This window comes from Halichoerus grypus, chromosome 1 (genome assembly GCF_964656455.1).
Source record: "Halichoerus grypus chromosome 1, mHalGry1.hap1.1, whole genome shotgun sequence".
Lineage (NCBI taxonomy): Eukaryota > Metazoa > Chordata > Mammalia > Carnivora > Phocidae > Halichoerus > Halichoerus grypus.
Genome location: NC_135712.1, coordinates 132,905,644 through 132,928,543, shown reverse-complemented (window position 1 = coordinate 132,928,543; position 22,900 = coordinate 132,905,644). Strand labels below are relative to the sequence as shown.

Sequence of the window (22,900 nt, the reverse complement as noted above, 5' to 3'; positions counted from 1 at the left end):
GTTGGGAGAGTGAGGTGGAAACTGGATAAAGACACCAAGCTAGAGGCTTAAAGCATCAGTAATGGCTTTTAGAGAATAGTTTAGATAAGCAAAGAAGTAAGTTTGGGAAGGGTACATGAGGCTAGAAAGTAAAAGGCCTTGAAGGTGAAGGTGTCGTATTTTACAAGTTTTGTATTTTACACCAGTTTAACAAGTGTTGACCCTCTTAGGAATGGTACCTAGAGAGGAAACAGATCAAGCATACCATCAAAGAAGAAATCTATACAAACTATAGCAAACTGAAATTATGATGATATCCAGTAGAGCCGTCCACACAGAGCCCAGAGATATGCAACTCACCCAAAGAAGACCAGCCTGTATGGAAGGAATAGGAGTCAGTCATGTGCTTACCTCCTTTTGCTTCTTAATGATGACAGAAAATTCTGTGTATGGGATCCGTGGATTTAGCTCACATCCCATTAAAGTGGCCCCTTCATAATCTTTAATGTAGCCAACATATTTGGTTTTAGGTATTTTAATTTCTTTGGAGAAACCCTGCAAAGCAAATAAATTCATTCATATGGCCATTGTGCAACAAATATCCACTGAGTGCAAACTGTGTGGTAGGCAGCAAGATACACTTTTTTCAAGTTCTCATCATATTATTCTGGAAAGGATTAGCATGAAACCCCTCTGTGGAGTTCAAAAACATCAAAAATCAAACAGCAAACAGGAAGCAAGACAACATAAAAAAATAATCCGAGTAAAACACAAATTATACTAAACAGTTTTTAACAGAACTAATATAAGGTTGAATTTTATATTAAATTGAACAATTTCTCCCAAACTGGGGAGGGGACCCCAAGATTCTCAACAAATCAAAAATCGATCTAAGTTCTGAAAGAAAAGCTTATCAAAAAATATAGTAATTAGAGGTGCCTGTCTGGCTCAGTCAGTAAAGCATGTGACCATCTGTGACTCTTTTTTAAGATTTTATTTATTTGAGAGGAAGAGAGAGTGGGGGGAGGAGCAGAGTGAGAGGGAGAAACCTAAGCAGACTCCACGCTGAGTGCACAGCCCGATGCAGGGCTCGATCTCACAACCCTGAGATCACATCCTGAGCTGAAACCAAGAGTCGGATGCTTATCCAACTATGCCACCCAGACACCCTGGAGCATGAGGCTCTTGATCTTGGGGTTGTGAGTTCGAGCCCCACATTGGGTATAGAGATTACTTAATTACTTATTACCTTTTTTTTTCTTTTTAGATTTTATTTATTTGAGAGAGAGAGAAAGAGAGCACAAGTGGGGGGTTAGGAGGGGCAGAGGGAGAGGGAGAAGCAGACTCCCCACTGAGCAGGGAGCCCGACATGGGGCTCGATCCCAGGACCCTAAGATCACGATCTGAGCAGACACTTAACCGACTGAGCCACCCAGGTGCCCCAAAAACTTTGATGTTGAGGAAATGAAACCCTTACTGTATTGGCAAAAACTTCCAGACCATCATAATGTGTAGTTATGTCAGTGGCATTTATTTACAATATATTCATTTACATACTTTAATCTGCAATAACCTAGTGCTACAGAATATATATTCATGTATTTATATCATAAACATAATTTTCCTTACAATGCCTTCTTTGTGGTAAATTATTTGGAATTCAGAACTATCTCCAGCAGTGTCCTGCCGCCCTTTCAGCAAAAACTTATTTTCCAAGCAATCCTTGCCATCATCCTCAAAGAGGACTACAGACAAGTCATTTAAGAACCATATTTCAAGATCTGCAATGCAGTTGCAGCCTAAGAAAGCTGACACTCAAGCCTTCAGTTAACAATCCCACTGAGTTCTCCCAAATGAGTTTTATTATAAAAGTCACAGACACATCCCAAAGAATAAGAAAACAAAATAGGAGATAGCTATCTGACATCAGAGGAGGAAAAGCTCTCTAATCACATGAGCCTTATACAAAAAGAAGTTAATAGATTTTATGTAAAGAAATCTTTAAGGATCTGTACATCGAAAGTCATAAGGAATGCTGAAACAACTGACAAGCGGGAGAAAAATCATAAAATAAAAGGTTAATATTCTCATATACAAAGAGTCCTCATAAATCAATGTGAAAATAAATATTTTAGTAGAAAAAGAGGCAAAATACAATGAATTGGCATTTCAAAAACAGAAGAAGAAATACAAAGGGTCAATGAATAAGAAAAAATACATCAAACTTCACAATGATTAAATAAATGCAAACATACACAATTTATTATCTAGGGAAGGAGTAAAAAATATATTTCTCAATTATCAAACCTTTTCCTGAACCCCATTATATATTGCTTACAATAGAAATTGTTACAGTATTTGGCAATGCATAACAAAAGCCTTAGATATATCTGGAAACAACTCTACTTCTGGACATTTATTCTAAGCAAACTTACCATAGATGAGGGCAACATACATACGAACACATACTTATAAATGTATACTTACATACAAGAAAGACTGAATGTCCTAAAAATGTGGTATTGGTTTAATGAATTATTTTCTAATTATACCATAAAATTTCAGAGAACCAACAAAAATTATGTAAATAATCAGAATATATTAAGTGAAAGGGGCAAGTAATTCAATTACATATGAGCCAAATATTATATTTATATACATATGTACCCATGAACACATACACAGAACATTATTAGGAGGGTACATATCAAAACATTTCCAGTAAATCTCTTTGGATGGTAGAATTACAAACGAATTTTCTTCATTCTGCTTTACTATGTCTTCCAAAATTTCTACAATAACTTCACATTACTTGGAATTATAAAGCACTATTTAAAAAAATACGCAGCCAAAGAAGAAAAAGCTGAGCTGAAAACTGAGAATAAAAAGCTCCTTAAAAAGTTGAGCTGAAAACTTCTGATAAGAAAGGACCAAGATGGCAGCCAAGCTTCTAGCCTGCTGTGTGCTGCTGAAGAAGGATCGTCAGGAGCCCTTCATAAACTTCATCATTTTCTTTCTGCTGTCATAAATGGAGGCTTTCCAGAGACTGAATCTATTTCTCTTATTCATGGAGAACTCTACTCACCCAGCCCTGGGAATTTCTCCTTAGCCTGGGGATACCATATTTTAGAAATCCAGGATGCAATATTATACTTCATTTATAGATGGCATTCATTCATTCACTCAACAAATATTTCTTTAGTACTTACTATGTGCTGGTCATACCCTCTACTACAGTCTGAAGCTTAGTCGTGGCCTAAGGATTAAAAAATAAATGTATGTCCTTCTTTTAAGTAGAAAATGCCAGGGGAAAAACTTCCTTGGATTGGATGAAGGCTACCTGAGTATATATAAAGAAAAGAAATGACAGAACAGAGTTGCACAGTGAAAAACTTACCTGTTTCTTGAAATAACCAATTGCATATTCATCTGCATATGTGAGGAAGTTCAGGATATCATGTTTTATATGATATTCTTTCAAGTGATTCATCAGGTGCGTTCCATAGCCCTATGTGGAAGTTAGTATACAGATAATAAAATATATTAGGTTCTGGAGAAAACACATTCCTACAAATTCACTGGGAAATGTTGACAAATTTAGGAGTTGGTACTTTGATATATTTTACCAATATAATACTAACACCCTTTCATGCATTTCTGAACTTTGAAAATGACCTACAAAACCAAAAAATTCAAAATCCTTGAATCGAGATACAATCATCATTTTAAAATACAAGTTTCTGGTTCTTTGGAAGGCTACAAGCTGCTGGTTCAATCCTAAAGAGTATTTCCTGAATATTAACAAAGAAGTTTGGAGAGTTCACTTTGATTATGATTTCTGCTTATCTTTAACGTATTTGAGAACCTGAGATGCAAAGAGCAATGTAAATGAAAAGTGCTAATCTTTACTAGAATATTAACTCAAGTGTTTCCTGAATGTATACAAATCAGCAACCCCTCGAAAGAAATGTATCATATCACATACACAGGATTTTCATCTTAGTCTTATCAGGCCATTCTAAGCAAGGTCTAAGAAATCCAGAATCTCTGAGTGAGCCAGAGGATATAAGGAAGTAAACTAAAGACAGCAAACAATGTTGAATAAATTAATGATTAAAATATGAAAAAAAAATGCAAGTACCAGGTTTTTCAGTAGTGTATAAAGCTTAGAGAAAATCTATAAATTTAAAGTGATTGTTTTAGAACCTCATTAAAAGAGGTGAAAGTAAATCCAAGCATCCAGACACAAATACCTTCACATAAATATTTTAGAATTTGGTGACAAACTTTTCTAAAGAACTCAAATGTGCTTACAGGTATGGTCTCATGGAACTGCAGTAGCAGAGGGGGAGAAGGATCTTTGGAAACCATTTGGTCTAACTCTCTATCCCATGTGATGCTAGAAGTCTTCTGCCATCTACCGTAAAAAGGTGAGCTGTTAGAAACTTCTTCCAGTATAGAGTGATCCCTTGGTCCTGAGATAGACCAGTTCATTCTCAGGTATTGTTATGGTTGGGAAGTTCTTCCTGAAGTTTACCTGAGATCTGATCCCTTGTTATTTCTACTTCTTGACCTTAGTTCTACTCTTAGAGTAACAATGACTCATTCCTGTTCTTAACTCTTCAAGCCTTTAAAGACCATACCCTCTCATGCCCATCCCTACCTCCCAAACCCCATGTGAAATATCATTGAGGTTTCCATCTGTTCCTTAAAAGGCACGATTTGGAAGACCCCTTATTAATCTAATCACTCTTTTCTGGGCTTTATCCTGTATAACAATGCCCTAAAGCATGGAAGGACCAAGCATAATAATTAGAGGATGGTCTGCCCAGTAAATCGGAGAACAGTATTACGATCTCATTCTTCCGGAAGTTATTCTTCCACTGATGTTACCCAGGGACATTTTAGCTTATCCCAAACATTTTACAATACTAATACATTCTAAGTTTCAATAAAACTAGGATAAAAAGAGGAACGAAATGTCTCTCTCCTTGAAGAGATGTTAAAATGGGGAAGATAAAGACATAAATACATAGTAACAGTATAGAGCTGTGCTGTTCAATATGGTATCCAGTAGCCACATGTGGTTTTTGAGCAACTGAAATGTGACTAGTCTAAACTGAAATGTACGAGTGTGTAAAATACACATCAGGAAAAAAAAAACAACTCAATAGTAACATTTTATCCTTATGACATGTTGAAATGACACTATTTTGGACATACTAGGTTAAATAAAAAATATCAAAATTAATTTCACCTGTTTCTTTTTACTTTTAAAATATGGCTACTAGAAAATTTAAAATTATATACATGGCTTGCATTTGAGACTCAAAGTATATTTCTATTGTGTAATGTTAGCATAGAGTGATGTATTTGTATCTTTAATACAGAAAAAGACAGGGCACCTCGGTGGCTCAGTCAGCTAAGTGTCCGACTCTTGATTTCAGCTCAGGTCATGATCTGAGGGTTGTGCAATCCAGCCCTATGATAGGCTACACACTGGGCATGGACTCTGCTTAAGATTCTCTCTCTCCCCCTCCCCTCATCCTCTCTCTCCCTCTTTCTCTTTAAGAAAAAAAAGATTACACATAAAGTCTTTAAGATAATTAAGAGGGGGAAGGAGGAGGGTATAGAAGGAAAAGAACATGTTTAAGCTAGGCCTTAAGAAGAGTTTGTCAAGGGGCGCCTGGTGGCTCAGCTGGTTGAGCATCTGCCTTTGGCTCAAGTCATGATCCCGGAGTCCTGGGATCGGGTCCCACACAGGGCTCCCTGCTCAGCAGGGAGTCAGCTTCTCCCTCTGCCCCTTACCCAGCTCATGCGCTCACGCTCATGCTCTCTCACACGCTCGCGCCCTCTCTCTCTCTCTCTCTCGTGCGCGTGCATGCATGCACACTTTCTCTTTCAAATAAATAAACAAAATTAAAAAAAAGAATCTGTCAAATGGAAAACAAGGTTAAGAAGACGGATTGGAAATCTAAATGTAAAGAAAAATAAACCTATACAAAAGTATTATAAAAAGATACAGGAAAGTGGGTTTATAACCTAAGGGTACAAAAAGTCTTCCTAAAAAAAATACAAAATGCAAAAACATAAAGAACTGATTATTAAGTAGATTATTTTAAATTTTAAAACTCCTTAAAGTTATTATAAGCAATTTAAGATACCATAAACAAAAGACAAATGACAAATTGAGAGGGCATAGTTGTAACACATATTACAAAGATTTAATAGCTTCTATGGGATCAGTACAAAAAAGAAAGACAGCGTAAAAGAAAAATTGTCAAAGGCCAGGAACAAGCAGTAAATATAACCAATAAAAATACATAAGATGCTTGACCTCAACAGTAATTAGAGCACTCCATCAAGAAATGCAACATTGCAGTCAACAGTACACAACCATCTTTAAGGTTGATGGCACCCAGCCAGTTTCAGTAAAGACAGGAAAACAGTACCCTCCAAAACCATGGGTGAAAGTGTAAATTGGTAAACCCATTGAGAAGGGCAATATGGAAATATTTTTTTTTAATTTAGACAGGCCATATTCAATCCTGCATCAATTTCACTTCTCACTGTCCAGAAAAACATTTCCAAAGAGAGCACTGTTTGTGACAGAAAAATAAGTGTAAATAAACATAAATGTCTTCAATAGGGAATGATTATATAAATTATGGTGCTTCCATATTACGAGATACTATGGAAAAAGGGTAAAATAGCTCTATATCAGCACTAACAGAAATGTCTGCAATGATGGAAATGTTTTTTATCTATGCTATCCAATATGGTAGCCATTAGTCACGTGTGGCTATTGAGTACTTGTGTAAATAAGGAACTGAATTTTGAATTTTATTTAACTTTAACTGATCTATATACTCTGGTTTCTCTTCAGATCGTATAAATCTTTCGCCTTTTTAACTTTAACTGATCTAAATATAAATTTAAATAACCACATACATGCACTGAAGCAGAGTCTGCTTCTCCCTCTCCCTCTGCCCCTCCTCCTCCCCCTTGCTCACGTTATCAGATAAATAAAATCTTTAAAAAAAAATTAAAAATACATGTTTATTATGATATATAAATATTAGTTATGTAACTTTAAATTTGCACAATTTCAAATCCAAATAGTTCTTAAATGACAAGATAATTCTAAAACTGGGTGATGAGCTTTTCAAGTAAATTCTGAAATGTCATTCATCTTGTGTGTGCTTTGAGCAAGATAAATTCACATACAAACCTTATTTAAAGCATCACAGGAATTTATATGTAAGCCTGCTTCTCTAAAATGAGTGGATGCGAATTTTGAAGTATCATTTAGCCAAGATTTTTAACATATTAAATAAAAATCTAAAACCTCCACTTACGAACTTGAGGTTTTTTTCCAAATAGGTGCCACCAGCACTGGCTTTCATCAAACTTACCCATTCTATTCAGTTGTGAAAGACTAATCTTTCATTTTCTAGAACTACAGTTTCAAATCATTTACAAAAACGTGGCTTTTTTCTAGTTCTAGGATTCCTACTGAGTTTGTCATGTTTGGCCACCCTCCTGCAAGTCTTTAGAAAATTACATGGTTTGGGGAAAAAAATCAATTGCCCGTCTGGGAAGTAGTAAGACAAAGCACCCAATTCATATTAAATACCTTTAGTTTTCCTCTGGTATCCCTAAAAGTGTCCAAGTCAACCTTAATCACCCTCTCCAAACAAGGGGCTTGGTGTAGCTTTCTCCGAAAACAGAAATTTTGCCACCTTTTTCTGAAATTTAAACCAAAGACATATGGGGGCCAGCTCCCTCTCCCTAGGAAAAGCCAAACAAATTTTCCTTCTAAGGAAGCTTCTAAATTCTGGATACTTGAACTACTTCTCACTTGGGCTAGGGAAAAATAAAATAGTGATAAGCACAGCAACAGCACCATCTAAAGACACACTGTCAGAATGTCGTGCAAAAGTGCCAGACATCCGTTTCAAGCAAACCTGGGCCCCCGCCTTACCCGGTCAGAATGACAGAGGTATGACTGATGGGTTCCGTCTATCCTTTGATGCTCCGTACTGAGTCAAAGACAAAAAGCCCCATTTTGTGCTTTGTGAAAAGAAATCACAGCAGCGCTAACAGGCGCAGTGGGTCGAGTAAAGCTGTTAATAAAAACAAAAGTACCCACAGCACTGGCCGTCGCCCTCAAGCAGAGGATTCCTTCCAGTGACTTCCTGTCGGCTTTTGTAAATGGCACCGGTTCTCTGCAGCTGGAGAAGGCGACCCTGTCCCTAGCCCTGCACTGCCCAATACGGGAGCGCTGGCCACGTGTGCCCAGTGAGCACCGGAAACGTGGCTAGTTCAAGCTGAGATGTGCTGAAGTGTAAAACACACCCTACATTCCAGAAACTGAAGACAAAACAGTATAAAATGTCTCATTAGTAATCCTCTGTGCCCTGACTGAGTACCTGCTGGTGCAGTGACACCTCTCTGGATACGGTGGGTAAAATAAAATATGTTTTCAAAATTAACTTTGCCCATTTCCTTTTTTTTTTTAACGTAGCCCTAGGAAAGTTAAAATTACACGCATGGCTCCCATTCGCACGTCGCATTATATTTCATTAGGTAACACTACCTTAGACTTTCCAGTCATTTTTCTCAGCAGCTACCTAATCCTGAGCTACTTATCTTTCCACCGTTTGCCCTAGTTCTGCATGACACTATTTAGGCTTCCCAAAATACCAAATGAGTAATAGTTTAAAGACATTTTTCCTGGTTCTGTTTTCCTAAAAGCGGCAGCAGAGAAGAAAACACAAGAGACACTAGACCAGAGGTCTTTCTGCCGATGGAGAGTCTACACTTTATTCCAGTCCTACTGCAACACCAGCTGCAGCTTCAATGGAACAGCCTAGCTCCTGGGGACGAAGGGACCAGTGACAAGGACAACTGGGAAGGTCAAGTAGACACACAGACACACACACATACGAAAAAAAACCCACATTCCAAACCCTGCATGAATACTTCCAAAACTAAATCATAAATTTATTCAAATTTTTCATGACTTCCTTTATAGAATTTCTTTAGCCCATGACCGCCTTTTAAGGACAAAGCCATAAGACATCTTTCTTAAATGTAAGCCACCTAAGTCATGTAACCCACATCTCACCGTATCCTTTCTGGTGGTTCAGTGTCACTGGCTGTGTGTGTGTATGCGTGTGCATGTTTAAATTCACAATGAACAGTGAAATTTATCTTCAAACCTCCCTTCACTTGTCATAGACTATCCTTCAGTTGCACTGGGGGCTGTGTGGTGTCCTTGTACCTTGCCCCAGGACCCAACAAAGCCCTGGTAGAACCTGACCTATTGGGATGTGGAACCGTTTGCTCTCTTCACACATATGCACAGACATTTTCAGCAAGAGGACTCTTCTCAGAAAGTCCTGAACTCCACTTCAAACTTTCTGTGGACGTGGCACAGAGAGATAGACCTGCCCAGGCTCCACAGCTTTAGTGAGAAGCACCACATTGTTTTTCTTCTAACACCTTGGGTTACCCTTACCTTGACTTGCTCATTTGAGGTTACAGCACAGAAAACAATCTCTGTGAATCCTTGGGATGGGAACATACGGAAACAGATACCACCAATAACACGGCCATCTTTAATTAGGGCAAGGGTTTTGTGTTTCCTGAAACAATAAGATTATGGCAAAGTTTTACCTATTTTGGTTATATAAAAATACTTTTGGGGAGGGGGGGTTCCTTATTAACCAAACAGGAAAGGAGGGGAGTGCTTTTCTTGAGTTTCTATGGAAGCCTCCTTTATCTAGACACTATCTCGGTAGAACATTCTTAATGTGGACTTTTTAGAGCAAGCTCGCCTGCACAAGACTTCATTCATGGGGGCTTCCATCACAACAAAATGCCGGCCGCCTTCGAAGGGTCTGAGGTTTATAGGTAAAGAACAGAGTATGTGTGGAGGTGCTGACTGGTACTGGAACAGTGGTACACTCAATGCCAAGGGACCCACAGTACAGGTTTGGAGGGAAAGCGCTAAGTCATGGACAAATGTGGGACATGTTTCTGAAAGGTTTACTCTGACTCAAAAACATTACAGAAACATTATGGAAGAGAATACAAAATCCACACATACAATTTGCCAAACCCTGCGTTACAGAATCCTGTCAGAACTTCTGTCTCAGGCGTCACTCTGAATTGTCACATGCAGGGATCACATTCCACATAGGTTGCTAGGCTATATACGTTCAAGTACATTCAATTAGAGAACTTTAGGTTTTCTGGTGTTTGGGTTTTATTTAAAGCAACGGATTTTCAAATGTACCTGTCTGATATCCCAGTAATTTTCCCTAAGTTAAGACCTAGCAACAGTGGTACCTAGTTACGATGCCAAATTCAAGAATGTTTTGACTATGAAAAAGTAGGACATCTTCTTGGTGCTTATATTTCTTCACTGCTATAATGAATGAACCATAGGACAATCACCAGCAACTTAAAATATAGAGCTTCATTATTATTAACAAAGAAATGTATGAATTGTTGAAAAATTCATCTTACTGCTTTTAGTCATGGCAAGTATCCTGATGTAGCTCTGTATTCCCCAGCGTGACAAAAGGCAGCAGGATTCAGTAGCTGACTCTGGCTTACTTCCACTATCTGAGTGGTTCCTCTTTCATTTTAAAAAGGAAATAAGAAAGAAGAGCCCAGTACCACTTACGGGTCAAAGACAAGCCGTGTGATGTATTCTTTTGGCATCCGGGGCAGCTGGTGTGAGAACACGTTCTGGAGACCGACTAGCCACATTAGAATCTTCTTGTTGGGTTTCTGGTTTAGGGAATTGCCGACCACGTGAAATTCAATCACACCCCTGCGCTCTTCCAGCCTTGCTGCTTCGTCCCTGGCTGAATGTGCTGACAGTAAATTGGTCTGCAGGAGACAGGAAAGATTACACAGAACTCTTCTCTTAAGACAATGGGGATGGGACATCTCCATGCTTCTCTTATTTGTTCTAATAAGATACACATTTGTGGATTTTCAGGGACCCAAACAACATAAACAAGTTACAAAAACAAAATGGAAAAGAGAGGTAAAGCATTTTGAGAGATTGGAGTATTGTATGTGTACATGGATATTTGGCGTAGATTAGGAGCCATCAAACCTTCCTGTGAAGTGCCATATAGTAAATATAAGGTCTCCGTGGCAACTAGTCAACACTGTTGTAGTGTGAAAGCAGACACAGACATACATAAATGGATGGGGGGCGGTGCCTGAGAGGCTCAGTTGGTTAGGTGTCTAACTCTTGATTTTGGCTCAGGTCATGCTCTCAGGGCTCCACATGGGGCTCTGTGCTCGGTGGGGAGTCGGCTTGGGGATTCTCTCCCTCTGCCCCTCCCCCCCCCCGCTTATGCATCTTCTCTCTCATAAATAAATAAATAGATAGATAGATAGATACATAGATAGATACATAGATAGATACATAGATAGATAGATAGGTGTAGTAACGTTCCAATAAAACATTATTTAAAAGAGGGTGGGGGTAGAACGGACCAGATTTGGCCTGTGTGCTAACCCCCGGTTTGGAGGAATCCCATCTGGCTAAGCTTTACAGGAGCCTCGGAATGACCGATCCCCAAAATTCCCATCACAGTCCCAACAGTGACAGTCACGTTTATGGCATTAGCACCTCCTTCTGGAGGACAGTGTGTTGGGTATCTGTTCTGAGGGTATCTGCTAACCCACTCTCAACCGCAGCTGGCAGCACAGCCCTGTGCCAGCCCTTTATGCTCTCCGCCCTATTTAATCCACCCAGGGGTGTGCAGGTAAATGTCCAAGCCAACAGTTCCCCAGGGAAGAAAAGCCCCAAATGGTAGCACCTGCTCGTCCCACTGGTCTGCAGCTGGCTGCCCAGGTGACCAGGTGCGACTGCAGTGAATTTCAAGCTACCAACATATTTAACACCCAGCTTACAAAATTCTTGAAAATTTAACAACTGCCTTGTACATGTTGTACACGCCAACTCCAATACACTATCAAATCCACCCAACAAATTTTGAAATGTGTGATAACATCCACCCTTCACAGCTGAAAAAACTGAGCTAAACTAATCTGTGAAGTTACTAAATCCTTGAAAGACAAGTGCACAAAAGGTATAGTATTAGATACCAGGACTGGATATCTAACAGGAAATGGGAAGAGTAATCTTACAATAAGATTATTCCTCTTAAAACATTCCAGTTCTCTGAATTATCCCCAATACCATAAAATAAACATCTCAGGAAACATGACAAATTAAAAACTGATGTAGCAGAGCCACACCAAAAAAACTTTAAAAGATACTTTACAAAATAATCTCCAAGCCATTTCTTCATTTCCTGAAGCTGTCAGAAATGTCTTTTTTTTTTTTTTAAAGTAGGGTCCAAGCCCAGCGTGGAGCCCAACACAGGGCTTGAACCCACAACCCCGGAGCTTAACTGACTGAGCCACCCAGGTGCCCCAGAAACATCTTAAACTGCCTTGCCCCTGGATGTAATGCAATGAGGTAACAGAACTTTTCCAAAACTGCTTTACTTGAATCCAATCACGAGTAAATAGACAAATCCAAAAGGGGGTTGTTACACAAAACTAGTGAGCAGGATTCTTCAACAACGGCACTGCCATTAAAAAAAAAAAAAAAAAAAAAGGACTGGGGAACTGTTCTAGATTGAAGGAGACTAAAGAGATGATGAGAAAGAACCTAAATGCAATTCATGATCCCTGGCTGACCCTTCAACAACAGGAACAAATATTCTAAGGACATAATAGGTTATATGGGGAATTCAGATACGGGCTCTCTATACATTAGGCCAGGGGTCAGCAAACTTTCTTATAAAGGGGTCAGATACAAGTATTTTAGGCTTTGCAGGTCATAGATCACCTGTCTTAATTATTCAAATCTGCTCTTGTAGTGCAAGGCAGATAAAGACAATATGTTTCAATAATACTTTATTTACAAAAACAGCCAGTGGGCCAGATTTGGTTGTAGTATGCCAATCCATATATTAGAAAATATAACCTAGCTAAATTTTCTAATGGTAACTACATTGCGGTAATGTAAAAGAGTAGTCTATATCTTAAGAAATACAGGTAAATATAGAGGTGAAATGTTGTGACATCTATATTGAATTCTGAAATGGTTCCAAATGGTTCATAGGAGAGAGAGACAGAGGTAATGCAAGTGTGACATGTTAACAATTGGTGAATCTAAATAAAGAAACTATGGATCTCAGGGGAACCTGGGTGGCTCAGTCAGTTAAGTGTCTGCCTTCGGCTCATATCATGATCCCCGGGTCCTGGGACCAAGCCCTGCATTGGGCTCCCAGCTCAGTGGGGAGCCAGCCTCTCCTTCTCCCTCTCCTCCCCACTTGTGATCTCTGTTGCTACCTCTGTCTCTCTAATAAATAAATAAAACCTTTAAAAAAAAAAGAAACTATGGTTCTCTATCATGAAATGTTTCTAACATTTATGAGGATTTAAATATTTTAAGATAAAGAGCTGAGGGAGGTGGGAATGCTTTCAACTGTGTGAGATTATTAGTATGTTTCCCTGTAATGTGATATTCATCAAGGGGAATCACATCTCCACCAGCTTGTCTTACCCTCCACACCCTGACCACCTGGTTAAATGCAAACCAGGATAGCATTAACACGCTATCTCTCAATGATACCACCCCCATTTCCAACAGCTGGAGTGGCCAGAAAAATGAAAGGGGTCTACCAGGTGGCTGGGCTGCTCTGGTTTACCCTGCTGACCTCTGGTCCAAGCATTGCTGCAGGGTCTGTGATGGTAGACATGACCTCGTCGATTAATTCCATTGGAATATCCCCCATAACTCGGGGTTTCTTGGCCTCCTCCAAGGCATGAGAGTCATTCATTTTCCTCTTTTCTCCTGTGATGATCAAAATAAAAGGGCAAACAATGGATGATCTTAAACACAAAGCAGGTAATACATGCCAACTAATCCAACTAATTTTCTGTGAACACTGATGGGCATGGAAGTCAACTCTCCATTTACCCACGGAAGGGGTGGCAATGGAAGACGGGAAAGAGAAGGGAGGAGGTCACAATAACTGCCAACCACAGATCCATTCTGAATATTTTCTATGATAATTTCTTAACTTGCTATATGAATTATGAAGGCATGTATTTGTTCATTTGCAAATGCAAGGGGTGATTTTAGTTATCATGGTTATTAATCTCTAAATTTAGTCCCTTTGCGGTCAAAGAACATGGTCCGTATGATAAAACATCAAAAATTTCTGAATCTTACCTTAGAATGTAAAATACTACCAATTATGTGTAAATGTGTTGTGTCTTCTTGAAAATAATGTGTATTTTCTGATTTTAGGAGTAATGATCTCTGTACATCCATTAGATTAAGCTTACTGATTGTGTTTTCAGGGCTTCTATATCCTTAACGATAGCTTTGTCCACTTGAACTATGAATTACTCAGAAATGTTGCTTCAAGCCTTCAACTATTGGTTGATTAGGTTATTTCTCTTTGTGGTTCTGTCGAATCTCTTTCACGTATGTGTACGTGTGTGTATGTATAGATATATTATGCATATGTCTATATATATTTGAAATACACAAATGAAATGTTTCATTTTGCCAGTGAATTTAATTTTTTCATTATAAAATAACCCTCTTTTCCTCTCACAATGCTTTTTTGCCATAAAATGATACCTCAGAAAGTGAGCTGGGCCATTCTCAACATGTCACATGCTGGGAAAGGCCATGCAAAGACAAAACTTTCTCCCATTTTTCTCCTTAGATTACATGGTGGCTTTTTGTCCTTTCTACTATCATGCTTGGCTTTTCCTTTCTTTTTTTTTTCCTTGTCATAATATGTATTTATTTTTATAATTAAAATTTATTAGATGTTCAAATCTAATTATTCCTCATGTCTGAATCCCACTAAGCACATTTCCACAGATCATTCTCACCATCTTTAGTTAAAGGAACAGAACAAGGTAAAGTATCTTGTCTACATGAGATGCTTCCATAAACATTATGTGTCACTTACTAAATGGCTTTTGTTGAGTTCTTGTTTTTATAATTTTTTTAGTTGTTATTAAAGGTGAGAATATTTTCAGTCATTTGACCAAGAAGCCTTCAAGTTCCACAATTCCCCAAGAGTAATGCTATGAACTACTTATTCTGTAGCTGAGGTTTATAACTAATATGCCCCAAACTTGATAAACTGCTAATAGTGTTATGATAAGAAAGTATCTGAGGCTACATCCAAGCTCACTGGCAAAGAGTTTTGGGACTAATCAGTGATGTCTCCCTTGGAAGTAACAGAGAGTAAATGGTGGCACGTATACTAAATATGTGGTCCTACACTTAAAATTTTCTTCTTTCCCTCTTTTATGCCACTTCTTTAATGTCAAACTTTGGTCATATCCCAGATTTGTTTGATGTCAAGCCCGTGGACAGAAATGCAACCTTCAAAACATTCTATAACTGTGAAATGCCTGTAGGATTAAGACATGTTTTTTTGCCCGCATGACTGATTACATTAGTGGCCAAATTCTTTACCCTCCTGGTATCCACACTCTGCCATGTGACTTTGTGGCTCTTACAAAAGAAGTAGAGTACATTTCTCCACCCCTTGACTCTGAGTTTGACCATGTAATTGGCCTTAGATGACAAAATAAGGCAGGAGTGATGGTATACCAGTTCTGAGTCTAGGCTTCAAGAAACTGTATGTATTTCTACTTGTTCTCTGGCGCTTCTGCCATCATCAGAAGGACACATTCTGCCCCAAGAAAAAAGAAAAGAAGCCCAGTGATCCCAGGAGGAGGATGAGAAATATATGGAACAGAGATGCTCCAGCTTAAGTGTTCTAGCCAAGCCCAGGACAGAGCCCCCGGTCAACAGGTAGACTCATGAGCAAGCCTAGCAAAGACTGAATGAGGTTGGCTGAGATCAGCCACCTTCCAGGAAACACAGAATGAGTGAGCTATGATAATAAATGATTATGGTTTTAAGACTCTGCATTTTTGGTTGCTTTGTTACATAGGAATAACTAACCAATACAGCTCAAAGTGATTTCCAGCCATTAAAATCCTGGATGTGCACAAATTGTAGTAAATCTACCTCTGGCACTCCTCAGATAACAGAACTTCTATGGCAAATCATAGCCTTCTCTTATGCCCCCTTAAGAGCTTACCTGGGTTTGCCTCAAGCCCAGAAGAGCCTTTGCAGGAAGGACTGGTGCTCCCTCCATTAGGTTGCTCAAGGGAAGATGAGTTTGAATTATATGAAATGGTCCCAGCTACAGGAGGTGGACTGATAACTGGCCCCAAAAAGAAAAAAAGGTATTAGGTGACTCCTTCCTTAGGCAATAAGGAACCACGTGCACATGCAACCATCCCATTCCTGCCCAATACCACAACAAGTCATCTTCAAAATAAAAGCCATGGGGGGCACCTGGTTCAGAGGATGGAGCATGGGACTCTTGATCTTGGGGTTTTAAGTTCAAGCCCCACACTGGGTGTAGAGATTACTTAAAAATAAACTCTTTTAAAAATTAATTGATTAAAATAATAAAATAAAAGCCATAGGGCCAATGTGAGCATGATAATAAAGTAAGTAACAGATTATAGCCTATTGAATACAGTAAGGATATCTGAGTCCACATTGATAAAATAATAAATAAGTGGGCAGAAGGTGAGAAAGTCTTCCTTACAGGAGAATACCAATAAATAAAAAGGAAGGAATGATGGATGTTGGGGAGGGAAAAAAAAAAACAAAAACAAAACAAAACAACAACAAAAAATTTTGGCAGCCAGCATATAATAATTGATTCAGGGAAGAACTGTCTGTGCAGGCTAAACCTTGGGAGTATAATTTTGATGAAGACAGGATAATTTCAAAGTACCTCTCCACAAAAACACTTTTTTTATTGCAAAAGGCAAAATGGTAACACTACAGCGGAGAAATCATGTAAACACTCCCGTCACCAAGTGATCAAGCTTATCCCGACAACAAGGAGAGAGGCCAACATCATGTGCCTCCTGATGGGGCACAAAAATTCTATAAACCACATGTTTGAGATAAGAGGCACAATGGAAAACAGTCTACAGATTAGATAATAATATTGCATCAAGCTTAAATTCCCTATTTTGATAACTGTACTGTTGTGAATTAAGAGAATGTCCTTGTTCTTGGGAGATAACCACTGAGCTCAGTAAAGGGGCATGATGTTTGCAACTTTCCAATAGTTTAGGAAAAAAAAAAGAGAGAGAGAGAGAGAGAGAGGAGGAGATAAAGCAAATATGGCCAAATGTTAACAAGTAGTGAATCTGGGCAAAAGCTATGCAGTATGCAAGATTTCTTTGTCCTATTCTTGTAACTTTTCTGTAAGTTTGAGAGTATCTACAAATCAAAAACTTTTCTGTTTTGTTTTGTTTTGTTTTATAAAGCCATTGTAAGAATAGGATGTCGCTTCGCTAGTGTGCTGCTGATTTTAGCTAGTGGGGTGAGAGCAGATGAAGGACACAAGACATCCTCAGTGGCACTGGTCACGTACAGGACAGAGTACGGCAGTGCAGCCAGATGCCCAGAGAGAATGTTCAACTAAGTTTCAACGCAGCCACAGTTCAGTCCCCAGAGGACGTTCCGAACGGCCAACAAAGTGATGGAGTAAGTTAATGGAGCAACAGAGAGACACCAATCCATAGCGCTCAGAATATCCTCAAGTGCCAGGCTACATGGCTTTGCTTCCAGGAAACAGGCCTTCTGAACCTCAAAGTACACTGGAGTGATTCCACACAAAGAGGAAGCTCCGGTGACTCTGAAGACATCTGAGTATCTTGCACAACTTGCGAGCCATCCTTATGAATGTCATGTATCACAGCTGCAGAGCTGTGCAGACATGCCAATTAAGTAGATGATTACACTCTTCTTTCCCCCCAGAGAAACACTGCAATTACAGGAGAACAGGAGAAGGCAGCCTGCTTCTGACAGCTTTGGGTAATACTAAAGAGGACAATACAGCTCAACCGGGTTACAACCTTAGTCACAGAAACAAATGTGGAATCCCGAGAGTCAGAGACGACGCCCACCTTCCCCATCCTGCGCTAAGGCACAGAATGCACTGGAAGCTGAACAGACTGGGAGGCATTTTGAGCAGGCAAGGGTCAAGGGAAGTTTTCACAAAGAGAGGAATCCTCTCGGGAAGGCCCTCCAGAAAAGAACGAAGTTGACCCTGTTGTCAACTCTGGTTGTCAGCTTTGGTGTCTCCCTGCCCGTAGGAGGAAGCTGTGTTCTTCACTCATTCCTCCCACAAGCATCTGCCTGCATGTCTGCAGCACACACCAAAGCAGTGGCGCGTGCTACTGGCCAGAGTCTGGCTCTTCCTACAGGGAAGCAGTTAGGGAATTCCACAGCTCTGATGTGGGCCAACTTGGTGCTCCTCTCTCAGTCTCTATTTCTCATCTACATAAAGGGGACAATAATACCAACTTGTCAGGGTTTGTGCTAAGGCTTTAATATGAAGCAGACTTCATAGGCAAGCGCTTAATGGAAGTATGTTATTATTATTATTGCGGCAAAACAGTCTCTCACCACCCTGGACTCACACTCAGAGGAGACAGAAGACTTAAAGAAAAACGGGGTTAGGATAGCATGAGTTAAGTGCTGTATGACACAGCACTTCTCAAATATTGCTGCACATCACAATCACCTGGGCAGCTTTTAAAAGTCTCAATGTCCAGGCAAGACCAATTACATCACTCTCTCGGGAAAAGCCTCAGAAATCATTATTATTTTAACCACCATGGGTGACACCACTGGGCAACCAAGTTAGAGAACCAAAGAAAGATATAGTCAAGGTTCTGTGAAAGTCTGGAAGAAAAGAGATCCAGTCCTTGCTGGAAGGCATGGGAAGAATAAGGAAAGGGTTTGTGGGAGAGATGCCGTTTGAAAACCAGATGAGATAAAGACAAAGATAAAGTGAACAGCACGGGGACAGACAGAGCAATGCAGAGAATATGCCCAGCCACCACAGAGAATATGTCCTGTAAACACTAAAACTCAAGTCTCTAAAAACAAGAGTTCAAACAAAAAGGATCTGATCCAAACCAAACTACCTCATTCCCTAAGTACTCTGCTTTATAGGGATTTAATTATGTTTACATCCAAACTTGGGCTCTAGATGAAAAAAAAAAAATTATTTATTTATTTATTTTTAATATTTTATTTATTTGACAGCGAGAGAGAGACAGCGAGAGAGGGAACACAAGCAGGGGAGTGGGAGAGGGAGAAGCAAGCCTCCCGCCGAGCAGGGAGCTCGATGCGGGGCTCGATCCCAGGACCCTGGGACCATGACCTGAGCCGAAGGCAGACGCCTAACGACTGAGCCACCCAGGCACCCCGAAAAAAAAAATTCTAATCACCTTCTCAAATGCATTATGCTGAGTGAAAGAAGTCAGACTCAGAAAATGGTGTACCATATGATTCCATTCATATGACATTCTAGAAAAGGCAGACTCCAGGAACAAAAAACAAATCAGTGGTTGCCAAGGCTGGAAGTAGGGCAATGAATGGACTACAGAGGGTTACAAAGGAGTTTCCTGGGGTGAAGCCACTGTTCTGTATTTTCATGGTACTAGTGGTTATACAACTGCATGTGTTTGTCAAAATTCACAGAACCATATACTCAAGAAGGTGACTTTTACTGTGCGTAAAATTTTTTTTTGCTGGAGGCAAAAATACTACACACTGAGCTAGATATACTAAAAACTCTGACATCAAAATTCTGCATTCTCTTTCCCCATGGCCACATATAAATGACTGCTTTGGCATCTCTTGCTAAACTTCTCCAGAGTCTTCCTAGTGTTAAAGGCAGCAATTCAGATCCTCTCTCTGGGATCAGTGTGACTCCAGAAGTCACAAGTCTCTTCCTTCATCATAAAATACCAGCTGATGCCACTCAAGGCAATGCCAAGGGTGCTCTGGCCCCACTGGGAAGTACCTCATGACCAGAGAATCAAGCCTGCTCTTCTCCACTCAACACCCTACCTTCATCCATGAGAGTAACTTGATGCACCAACAGACATCACAGATTCAGAAAGCAAACCAAGAATTGATTCCTGGGCATATCTGGCCATGGACCGAGACCTTAAGTGTCTTTAAAAAAGAGCCAGCATTTGACTACAGAGCTGAGCTGTGTGGTATTTTACATCTCATATAAAATCGTAATGTGCAAGCTAAGCAAACCCAACAGTACAAGGGGGAGTGGTTTTAACTGATTTGCACCTGCTCTCCTCATTAACAGAGATGCAGATGCAAGACTTGCCAAAGTGTTACTTTTTTGCTGGCTCTGTTCTTCAATTTTTTGATGAAAAACACAAATAAATGCAGAGTGAGGTGACTAACACTTCCTGATCTCGGATTTATGCAAAAAGAAATTTACCTGTTTGGATTCCTAGCTGGCTGGTTCTGGAAGAGGCTGAGAGAAAATCCTGATCCCAGATAGGAGAGTTTTGACTATAAACTTCTTCTTCTAACATGGACAGAAACCTAGGCAAAAGAGTAAAAGCAACAGTAAGATAAAAAAAAAATTAAAAAACTAATTAAATGTTACCAGAGGGATGAAAGCCCTAACCATCTATGGCAAGCACCCCACCATCAGTATCTCACTTTCAACTCAGAAATACGCTTGTGAATTATGATTCAATTGATGATTTGTGGATGCTCCCGGTATATTCAAATAAAGAAATTCATTTCTACAAATTTACTCTCTTTTGATTCTGCACGGACTGACACAACATAGACTGCACAGAGTGTTCTATCAGTAGGAATGCATTCCACTGAGCATTCCTCAGCCTCAGAGCAAGATTTCCACCATCTACGTAGCTGTCATTACCACTGTCATTATCCATCGCAATAGCTAATAGTTATCAAGTGCTTGCCATGTGTCTGCACTATTCTATAAACTTCTTATCGAATCCTCACATCAACCCAATGAGGGACGTATTTTATTTTTATTGTCAGACATATATAACTCTTACAGACAAACCCTGTTCTAAGTGTTTGATGTATTATTCACTCAGGTGATCTTCCTAACAAACCTATGAAATGGAATCCATTATTATACCCATTTTACAGAAGAAAAAACTTAAAGCACAGATATTATATAACTAGCACAAAGTTCCACAATCAGTAAATTGCAGGGCTAGGATTAGAAGGTGACTGATTACTATGTTATACTTCTTGTCATGTTATAAACCAAATGGATCTCAAAGTTTGGGGGCCCCCACAGAAATGACCTGGAGATAGATCTTGTTAGAAATATAGATAGCTAAGCCCTACCTGGGCTTACTCAATCGGAGTCCATGAGAACAGGCCTGGGTAACTAAATTTTGATGAGGTACCTTAGACTTATGTACACCAAAATTGAAGAACTATGATTAAAATACCAACACAAATCTACACATCTGGTACTGGAATATCTTCCTACAAGCCTCTTTTTAAGGCACATTAATTCTAGTGGAGGAATATAAAAATATGGCTAAGAGCTTGGGCTCTAGAATCCATTGGCCAAGCTCACCACTTAATTTCTGTGATCCTTGGAAGAAATTCTTAGCTTTCCTCTTTCTCAGATTCCTATTCCATAAAACAGAAATATCAACAGTAATTCCTGCATAGGGTCATAATGAGAAATAAGCTAATGTTCATGCATAAAATGGTGCCTGACCCCACGTAAGTGGCTCCATTCATCCACTCAACAAATACTGTTTGGACATCTACCCCGTGCCAGGGACTGTGTTAGGTGCTGTGAAGACAGAGTGAACAAAACAACCATCTTGCCCTCACAAAGTTCACGCTGCAATGATGTAATAAAGGTTGAATATGATGAGTCCACTACCCTCACTTGAAATTCTGAATTCCAAAAGCTCTTAAAAAAAGATTTTCCATAACCCATTTGGCAACAATCTAACCTGAACATATATAAAACTATTTACAGTTTTTACAATTACAAGTGGATTTGATTTAGGGGGATTGCCCCTACCCCTAGAGCTCTGATATGTAAGTGTTATATTACCTCTACAAAATATTTTAAATCTTGAATTTTGAAACATCAGTATCAAGATTTTGGATAATGGATCAAGGATCTGTATCATCATCATCACCATTATCCCTATCACTAAAAGTACCACAATTTTTCTCGCTTATCAATGCCTGCAAGATTTTAAATGGTTTCAGGGGTGGGAGAGGTTTGTTTTGTGGAAGTGAAAATAGATGGGGAAAGGCCCTAGGGGTCGTCTTACTTGCTGTTCAAATTAAACCTCAGATTTAAGAACAAGGTACCATTTGAATGAGTACCCAGCCGCACACGATAGTTTAATTCATGGTTTATAGAAACTGCATGAGTCACTTCTACTTCCAAGCAAGCCACCATTACCTTACGTTTTAAAACATTTTAGTATGTTTCTTACCCATCACAGAAAGACTGACAGCAGTGGGAGGTAAGATCCTTACTGAGATCACATTCTGATCTTGCTGAGGAGAAAGAGCTTGAGGTCTCTTCTCCTTTTCCTACCTTACACGGCCCTCAAGACTTCCTCAACTGCCCTTCATCACAGAAGTAAATTTCCTTTCCTTTTCCAGGCTCCTTCTCTATCAGTAATTTTATGGTCAGAACACTCTTCACAAAGCCCTGCAGAGAGACTCACCAAGGAAGAATGCCAGTACTAATTAAGGAAAAATAATTCTATATAAACATATGTGTGTGTTTTGTATCTGTATATAGTTATTTCATTACAGTAAAGAATAGTCTCGTGCAATGACATGAGAGAATGCTTGCTTTGTGTATAGATACAATTCAAAATTGTACGTAGAATAAAACAATCCACGGAGAAAAACAGAAATATCTAAAAACACTAAAAGTAGTTC

General features: G+C 39.3%; 1 protein-coding gene across 2 annotated transcripts in view; it reads right to left on the bottom strand.

Annotated features, from left to right (window-relative positions):
- The window catches only part of KAT2B (lysine acetyltransferase 2B), a 97,616-nt gene that overhangs the window by 13,338 nt on the left and 61,378 nt on the right, over window positions 1–22,900 (bottom strand). For both annotated transcript variants that reach the window (XM_036099149.2, XM_036099158.2), the window contains exons 7-13: window positions 20,418–20,524; window positions 16,170–16,295; window positions 13,746–13,882; window positions 10,676–10,884; window positions 9,503–9,629; window positions 3,377–3,487; window positions 391–534 (exon numbers count right to left, since the gene is read on the bottom strand). In XM_036099149.2, the coding sequence (XP_035955042.2) occupies window positions 391–534; window positions 3,377–3,487; window positions 9,503–9,629; window positions 10,676–10,884; window positions 13,746–13,882; window positions 16,170–16,295; window positions 20,418–20,524 (961 nt within the window). The remainder of the gene's footprint in view (window positions 1–390; window positions 535–3,376; window positions 3,488–9,502; window positions 9,630–10,675; window positions 10,885–13,745; window positions 13,883–16,169; window positions 16,296–20,417; window positions 20,525–22,900) is intronic.